The sequence below is a fragment of the Liolophura sinensis genome, chromosome 6 (assembly GCF_032854445.1).
Source record: "Liolophura sinensis isolate JHLJ2023 chromosome 6, CUHK_Ljap_v2, whole genome shotgun sequence".
NCBI lineage: Eukaryota > Metazoa > Mollusca > Polyplacophora > Chitonida > Chitonidae > Liolophura > Liolophura sinensis.
Window position 1 is genome coordinate 21049328 of NC_088300.1, and position 9230 is coordinate 21058557.

Consider the following 9230-nt stretch of genomic DNA (forward strand, 5'->3'; position numbering starts at 1 on the left):
CATTACAGAAGGAAATGGTGTGTTTTGTACTGCAATTTACACCTCTTTGTGAAGCCCAGCAAATCTCCTATACCACTTTATCACAAAATACTATTCAGGTAGGTCATCACAACCAAACTACACAACTGAAATATTAATTTCTTGAATGGAATGAAACAGAATGGTTCAAAAGGATTTATGATTAATGACATTATTTAACTTGAAGAGTCCTGAAAACCAAAATCTTTGGTAGTATTCCTGGTGCAACGTGATAGCCTACCTTATGTGATGCTGAAGCAGGCAGATGCGAGATCGAGTAAGGCAATCACATCAGAATAATGCTAAGTGCGTCTGAAAGTAGAGCGTCATTTGTGGCTAAATGCGTCATTTGTGGGTGACGTTATTAACCCAAAGTGGGCAGGATGTATTAGGCACCTGTCTGAGAGTCCCGATAATCCACATGATTATGTCTGGATTACAGCTTGTCACACTCGATGAGTTTTTATGGAATGCATTTTGATTCCATGAATTTTTATCATCTGGGTACCTGCTTGGTTGGGCACTTCTTTTACAATTCCAGTACTAGATCGTCCATAATGTATAACAGGATTATGTCCCACTTCCTTTTCTCAGTGTGATTAGGTACAGCACGTATTTGTTACAAGGATTGAACGAAAATGTCTGCACCAGTATGGAGTAAGTTTCTTCGTAAAAACTTTTTAGCAGAGTTTAAGCTGCAACCATAGTACCTGTAGTATACGTATTCTGGGCTGATAATGAACGGCTTTGAATTGCAAAGTCCGCTGTTTCATTCAGATGATAGGTAGCAGGCACGGCTATACAGGTGATATTTTGGGTACGGTTGCTATAATTCGTGGGGTGGGGATATTTGAGTGTCCGAATTTCTAGAGCGTCCAAAATTATAGAAGAATTACGTTAACAACAGTCCAGGTCAACACACTAACGACTGCTTGGCTTCCACCACCTCATCACAGTTATCCCCCTTTAGCCGAGCCCGTAAAGAATTGTTTCAGGTTTAATAACTTAAGACAATGGTGAAGACCCCCTCATAACACAATTAGTTAAATAATTCATTACTACGTCTCAGTGTGGTACAACGGTGCCGTTTACATGAACAGCATGTGTTGGGAGATCATCAGACGTTACATATAAAAGTATGTGAAAGACCTCGTACTGTCGTCGTTATACGAATACAGGGGGATGTAACTCTTCCATCGTGTCCAGAAAAAGCGATTTGTTCACGGAGTTGCGAATGTCTTTTTAACAAGGTAACATCATGACTGTTTCTGCGGCAAACAATATTTTTGAATTTTAGACATAAGAAGATCGAAGACAACATAAGATCGAAGACAACATAAAGTATGTAGCTTACGACAAGCAGCAGGCAACTTCATTGCTTCTATCCTCTGGCCACAGTTATTACCCATTAACTCCACCCCGCCACTCACCGCCCCAGGTTATATATAAGATTTTATTACTTAACTATTTCAGTCATTTCATTACATTACCTTTATGTGTTACGACGGTACCATTGCTGTGATATTTTCACTGCTGCTCTAGAACACCACACACTGGTGGTCTCCGGTAAAAAGTAGAATATACAGGGAACATAACCTTTTTTTTCGCAACACTAAGTTACACAGTCAAGCAAAGACGTCACTCATGTCATTTTCTATCCACGTCAACTGTATACACGAGTGAAATGTTAACTATTCGTGTACTCTATGTGTACACTTAGATTTTTGTTGAATACTTCAGGAATGTTTAATCAGGGTTAACGCTGTGCTCAAGATTTTTTTTTTCTCATATAAAGGAGGTCAGATTTAAGGCTCGAGGAAACTTGAATGCCCAACCACTGACCTTCCTCTAGTACCTGACAAACCTCTTTACTCAAAGCAGCATTGGTCAAATACCCAATAGTCGCAAATGAGCTAGCACTAACCATCTGAGCCTAAGAAATAGTGAATACGTAATCCAATGGGGTATGGGCAGATTTTCCTCTCCCAACACAAACACAGGGAACACTCAGTGTCTTTGTGCAAAAATTAGAGTTGTAGACACATCAAAAACAGCCAGGCCTTCTGGCCTCTAAAAATATCTAAAAACTATTACTTCACTGATAAGCCTTACAAAAGGCAAGTAAGCTGCCCCACCCAAGCCACTATACTGATACGGGTCAACCAGTCGTTGCACTATCCCTTCATGCTGAACACCAAGCGAGGAAGCTACAACTTCCTCTTTTAAGGTCGTAGGTGTGGCTTGACCCAGGATTGACCTTTGATCTACCTCTCCGAAGCAGACGCTCTACCAAGCGTGCCATTGGGGCCGGTATTTATATATATATATATATATATATATATATATATATATATATTACGAAGTTAACAATTAAGCAAGTCATTTTGGAGGTGGAAGTATAAAGCTGTAGAAATCCTACATGTCATTTAGGTGAACTATTCGTTGGGCCAACATTAATCATCTACCAGATTCGAAGACAAAAGTATGTTTGTTAGCCTGGAGTTACAGGTCTCTTTCCACATTTAATCAGTGCAGACTAAGTGCGTACATATTTGCAATGCTGCCTCACTAAAATACATACTGAAGATACCTGACAGTGCCCTCACAGCGTGGACATGTGATGGAGAACAGCTTAAGATTCAGAATCGTCCGGAATCAAGGCACTTCAACTCTAATTCTTCCATTTTGGAAATATCAGTATATACATCTGATTATGATCAGCAATTATTTAAATTTGGTTAAAGTTCAAATCCAGCTCTCAATGCTTCAGCGGTGGCTTAAAGTTAGGAAGTCTAACGGGTAAAAAGTTCCGGGGATCATGAAGTCAAATTTCACGTAATTTCCCCCTCAGGAAAGTACTCTAGCAGTATTTTCCTAAATTTGCACATCTTGGGCATGTTGCCGTATGTAAAGAATTAGAACTAAAACAAAGCCTCCGTGCTATCTGCACACCCTGTATCCCCACTAAACACAGAAATCATGTATAATGTACCACTAACGCAACTGTTCAAGTGGGAGAAAGATCTTGTAACTGTACATTCTTGGATAGTAATGCCCTCACACTTCCATATCCAGGAATGAACGGTAACTAGGCCTTTCTCCACATCAGAATTTATGCTGTCAATTTCCTTATCAAAGTTTTATGCAAGTATCAAACACTTTTTGATCCTGGGGCCAGGACGCTCCAGGCTTAAATCTGATTGCAAGGGTGTAAGTGAAAAAATCTTGAATATGGCATCAATCAATGAAATAAATTGAACAATAGAATTTCACCAAAAGCATCTTGTCACCATTCTAGAGAAAATTTTAAAACTACGTTCACAGTACTGACTCGTATGTGGTAGACAGTACAGTCACAGATCAACAAAGTCAACAGATACAAATGCAATAATTTATTTAGAATCTCTCTGCAGATCTGGCTGCCACTGCTCGCATGTTTCCGTACACCTTGGAGGGAGGACTTCCTGCACAAAACAAAGATCAAAACTTAATGGCACCAAAACATATCTGATCTGATACAACAATAAACAAATTTCAATACACTCCTTGTCCGCTTTGTCTCTGAACACTGATGAAGAAACTTGAATGATATTAGTGCTTGTCCATACCTGTCTTTATGGTTATGGAGCCTTCACAACCAACTAGCATAATGCATCACTGGATAAATACGAAACTAACAGTGTGTTCAGCCCACTGGGTATTTGGGTTCTACACTTATAAATAGCATCATGCTTGATATAACAAACCACCACGTACCTAATATTAAATTACAAATGGCTGTTCTCGCCACTTTGATGTTCTGGAATGAGCCTAAAATGTGGATTTTACTGAAACAGAGAAAACAATATCTAATATATGACATCAGCTGTCTTTACCTATTTGATATGCATATATTTACTTTCTTGGTGCTCTACACCATGATCAACCAAATTTTATTTATCAGGCAATGTAAAATTGTAAACTTTGTCTCTTGCAAATTCTTAATTACATGAAAGTTTAGGTATATAAGGTGAAGGAAACCAAGCACACAGAAATTCCACAGAAAGCCATCACACACTGATGGCACCTTATAAACCGCCTGATGTAAAGACCCATCTGAGTCACAGCCTCTGGTAAGCAACCTCAATGGACAAATACCTCGGTCAATCAGGGACTTCAGCTAATGTTACACAGCTCACATATCCCTGGACATGGGAGATATATAAAAAAATCTTTTTCAAAACAACTTTGTCCTTTATAAGAAGAAATATAGCTGCTAAAGCAGCGATCCAGGGGTTCAAGTCAGTATTGCCGGCCTATGCAGTGTCACTTCCAGTTACCTTAACGGTGTCCATGTACAGATACATAACCAACTTAATTAGAAAGCCTACGTTCTTTGTAGTCATTAGTGCATTGTAAGTACAGTGTATATCATATGTATGTAGATATGCCAAATGGAGTAAATCGACCTTTGGGCAATATTTGAAGGCAGGCATGTTCCTTTGTACATTCATCCTAGACCTAAATGCATTTAAAATGCACTATATAACATGGGGACGTCTAAGTGTCAAATATAGTAAATCGGCCTTTGGATGATTTTTCAAGCACTGCAACTCCCGCATTTATTAAGACACTTCACCCAATTAACGCACACATACAGTACACATATAGCCCTTTGCTCTCAGTCATTTTCAGCTTTACAGCTATAGCGGTTTTGTTTCACGCAACGTCCAAATATGGGTGAAAATTGCGCTTTATGGACTTTAATGGCAATTCTCAACAAAACTGTGGACCAATTGAAAAAGACCAAATTCGTGATCAGAACATCAGACTATGACAAGCAGCATACTTCAGATATTTAAATTCAGAAAATTTTAATCACATGAGAAATTCGGTAAGCTGGGATCGAACTCTGCCATGACTGACTGGCGTAAGCGATACCAGCCCGGCGCGATCTGCCTAATGTCAATTTCCCGATGTCAATCATCTTCGCCGTTCAACTGCCCCAGACACATTTGCATCATACCATGCAGCCGGGAGACAGTTAGCATTTAAATCCTGAAATTCAAAATTTCAGCGAAAATTTTGCCACCACCTCCCTTACAATCCACTCTATTATATATGTGACAAGGTCCACAAGGCAGTCGCAATTTTCACTTCAGATACACAGCTATGAAATTTCCAGCACCACCTTACACCATTCAACATTGAGGCAGTTGTCCGGTCATTTGCATTTCCGCAGATAGACCGGTGAGTTTGATGATGCTGCGCGATGCCCAATGAGAAAAAGCGATCCCGTCTAAGACTTTGAAAGCTTTATTTGTAAGAAATAATGCAAAATAAATGGTCTGTGTAACAGCAAGTTTATACTTCCAAGTCTGAATGCACACACCGCCCTATATACAGACTGACTGCTTTACTGGTAGCTCAGCCCTTGTCAGAAAGGACCAGGGCCACCTGGACTGGTGCACATGTACATATCTGTCAATCGCCAGGCCTGGTTAACGTGTAGTAAAGAGGGCAAGGTTTGTGTACTACCTGCGTGCACCCCTAATAACCCGAACAAAAACAATAGGTGTCCCGCAGGACTACCTGCGTGGACCCCTGATAATAAGAAGAATTTGAACAATTACATTAGGGCTTCCAGCCATGAGGCTTTAACCTCTAACTATAGCAAAATGCTTAGTTCAGCATCTTCCAGAAGAGAATTGATCTTCTGATAACTACAGATCACTCACCTGTCTGCTAAGACAATCCTGCTTTTGGTCACATTCTCTATTGTGAACTTCGTCTTCCCGTTTTTACCTGCAATTCTGCCAATAGCTCTTGCTAAATGATCTCCCTTCAATGGTTTGACTGCAAAAAATTGAAGTATTTGTCAAATCCCATGACACTAAAGAGATTCTGCAAAATACTAAAATTTTGGGAAAATGTATCTGATATATTCGATGAACGATTTTCCTATTTTACATATAATTCTGCCACCAAACAGAGCAATTTTAGTGGAAAATAAAGAAGAAAATATTTTCACAGAAGGATATTTCCCTACCTTCCAAACAATCTTCAAAACACCGATTTATTAATTAAAGCCACTGACATCTACGCCACAAAGTCACTTTAAAACACCTTTCTAGGCTCAAAATAATCTCGGGGCCTCCGTGGCTCAGTTGGTTAGCGCGCTAGCGCAGTGTAATGACACAGCAGTCTCTCACCAATGCGGTCGCTGCGAGTTCAAGTCCAGCTTATGCTGGCTTCCTCTCCGGCCATATGTGGGAAGGTCCGCCAGCAACCTGCGGATGGCTGTGGGTTTCCTCCGGGCTCTGCCCGGTTTCCACCCACCATAATGCTGGCCGCCGTCGTGTAACATTCTTGAGTACGGCGTAAAACACCAATCAAATAAATAAATAAATCAAAATAATCTCAGAATCAGGCAAAATGAGCAACTTAGTCAAATACAACATCACAGTCAAGCTTATGGAACAGGTGCACAGGAAATCATTGGACCAGGCAGAGTACAGTGAGGTACCAGAACAACTCCTTCACATGAGCTGTGCTGTTAGCAATGCTTGCATGTGCAAGATTCTAACACATAACTTCAGTCGTCAAATGTTGCCATGATATGGTTGGAAAATTGCTGACTTAGCATCAACCCAAAAGTCATTCATTCACTGGTCAAGGGCTGGTGACAAAGTAGCCAAGCAAGGCAGCAATCCTTGATTCTGAATCCTTAACACTCTGGTATTGGTGATTAAAGGGTCAGCTTTAGAAACTTATACTGACATTCGCTACATTTTGTATTCTGGCTTATTTTATTTATTTGACTGGTGTTTTTTGCCACATTGCCACAGTATTTCCCTTATACAGTGGTGGCCGGCCTTATGGTGAGAGCAAACTAGGCAGAGCCAGGGGGAAACCCACGATCATCAGCAGGTTGCTGGTAGACCTTCCTACGTACACTGTCTTACAAATACACATACACCAACATTGAAAGTACACAGATATCATTGATGAGACAAAACCTACCATCTTGTATCTGAAAAGATTCTAAATATAGGTCATCCAACCTGACCAATGCCAAAGCATCCTGAAACAGAGCAAAGCATATGATAACAAACTGACAAAGAAAAGGTTTCTAGCAGAGTAAATCCAAAACTGAAATCACAAAGGCCAGGTCAAACCTAGCTTGAGTTTTAACCTTTGGTGTATATTTATATGAAAACTGCTTAAAACATTTACTCACATTTTATGTCATATGGATGCACATGATTCTACAAAACTCTGAGACCAGTTCTACAACATATGGTTAGTTACATGTATGTATAGTACTATAAGCAGGAAATACTCTAAATGACCTAAAAATTTGACCACAAAAGAGCATTTTTGGAGGCAAATATGTCATGAGATATTACTTCTGGTGCTAAAATTTACACTTTCCCCAGTAGGATTTCATCCTACCTTTTAAACACCTCTCAAAGCACCTTTCTAAAATCAACAGAAGTCCCAGAATCTGGAAAAATGAGCAACTTGGTAATGGGTGAAATTTTTGGTCATTTAGGGTAATACACAAATGCCATAGATTAGGGCTTTGTCTCCTCTGCAACACATTACCTCTACTTCAAATCCCAGAGTAAAAGCCTTCACAAAATCTGCAGCCTTCTGTAGAGCTCCAATATCAGATGTTTCTTTACAAGTCTGAGGAAACAGAGAAAAAAAATACAATAAATTAATTCTTGTGAATTTGTACCTTTGTTTGTTTTATTGTTTAGCAATACTACTAAAATGAAACAGTCAAACTTTATAAATCTGTTATACTGAAATGATTTTTTTCCAAAGTCAGAAAAATGAAAATAAAAAACATCTTGTTTCCCAGGAAACAAGAAAAAGCTTCTCAGGAAGCAACATATTTAACAACACTGGGTATTCTCTTGCATTACTCGTAGTCTTGCTCCCTTCACTGCAGACTGTTTACCTTTATTTCCACATTCCTGGTTTTTAGATTAAATCGCACTTGTAAGTTCAGGTTTTCCACGATGGGTGTGAAAATTTTCAGCCAGTTTTCCTTCAATGGTGTGTACCTATTAGCTGGAACAGGAATCTTTCTTAACTCTGACCTTCCACCCTAAAAGAAAATAAACATAAAACAAAAAAAAAAAAAGCTTTAGAATGCAACCTGTGTCCCATTTAGCTTCCCTCTTCACACTCCACAGAATGTTACACATAGGCAGGTGATGTTTACTAACAATGAAATACATAAATAAGGCTAATTTGAGTTCCTTGGAAGTCTCGCTAACGTCAAGGAATTTTGCGGATTAGTGGTAACAGATATGGCTCAAGCGAGTTTCTCATTAATGGAAGTGGTGGCTCTCACACCAATAGGTACCTGCCAAAAGCCCTGTAGCAAGTAGCATAATTCTAGTCCTACCAACTCACTATGCTTTAACCTACCAATAGGTTAGATCACAATGAAGCACTTGCCAAACATGGTGGTGTTAGAAAAAGTTGAACCAAAGTTTTGATGTTTACCTTCCAGTTTCTTTCTAAGAAGGAAGGCCAACAGCTAAATAATATGTGGGTTTTACTAAGACTACACGTGGGAACTCTCCCAGCACAACATTAATGGAATGCTGCGAGCACTTTACTGCAATCTCACCTACTGCTAGCTTAAAGCATAGCGAGGTAGTAGGGCTAGACTGTTAAAGTTAGCAAGAAGACATGTAATTTCACATTGGGTTTGCACACCCACCAAATGTAGCTGAGAAAAAGACCTATTTTCAACACTCTCTGATATCTAGGCATATAAAAATCAGAAATTATTGAAAACAGACCGAGTTTTGTTTAACTGAAATAGTTCTCTGTCTACTCCTAATTCAGCGAGATAAATGATCTCCCTCCTTATTTAACATTCTGACATTACCCTTGGCGGTCTACCCACCGAATGGATGTCAAGAAATATGAAATATTTTAACGTGGTTGAATTTTATGTCTATTCCTGGCGAAATCAAGGCACTCGTTAATGACTTACCATTAGTTTTTCACCACTGATCGGGGCAAAGTGAGGTCTCTTGACAGCGGTTTCTGATGTTTCCATTCGAGATTCCTTGCTGTTATCATCCTGTGCATGTCTTCTTTTTCGAGATTTGCCTTTAACTTTTATAAAAGCTTCATTCTGTGAGGTCTCTCCAGAAGTGTTTTGAGGAACCATCGTTGTGTCCGTCTCTTCCATTTTCACGTGG

General features: G+C 39.5%; 1 protein-coding gene across 1 annotated transcript; it reads right to left on the minus strand.

Annotated features, from left to right (window-relative positions):
• Positions 1 to 3395: 3395 nt before the first annotated feature.
• Positions 3396 to 9221, minus strand: LOC135468451 (RNA-binding protein PNO1-like). The gene is made up of 7 exons (XM_064746717.1): positions 9020 to 9221; positions 7967 to 8116; positions 7606 to 7689; positions 7021 to 7081; positions 5736 to 5853; positions 3775 to 3845; positions 3396 to 3482 (listed from the first exon to the last, which is right to left on the minus strand). The coding sequence occupies exons 1-7, from the start codon at positions 9218 to 9220 to the stop codon at positions 3415 to 3417; spliced, it is 753 nt and encodes a 250-aa protein (XP_064602787.1). The 5' UTR covers position 9221; the 3' UTR covers positions 3396 to 3414.
• Positions 9222 to 9230: the final 9 nt, after the last annotated feature.

Excerpts from the sequence above, each read along its gene's own strand:
- LOC135468451 (XM_064746717.1), bottom strand. The coding sequence starts at position 9,220 with ATGGAAGAGACGGACACAACGATGGTTCCTCAAAACACTTCTGGAGAG. Across the intron at positions 7,082-7,605 it reads CTCTGGGATTTGAAGTAGAG|GATGCTTTGGCATTGGTCAG; the intron begins GTAATGTGTTGC and ends GCTCTGTTTCAG. Across the intron at positions 5,854-7,020 it reads ATCTTTTCAGATACAAGATG|TCAAACCATTGAAGGGAGAT; the intron begins GTAGGTTTTGTC and ends AATTTTTTGCAG.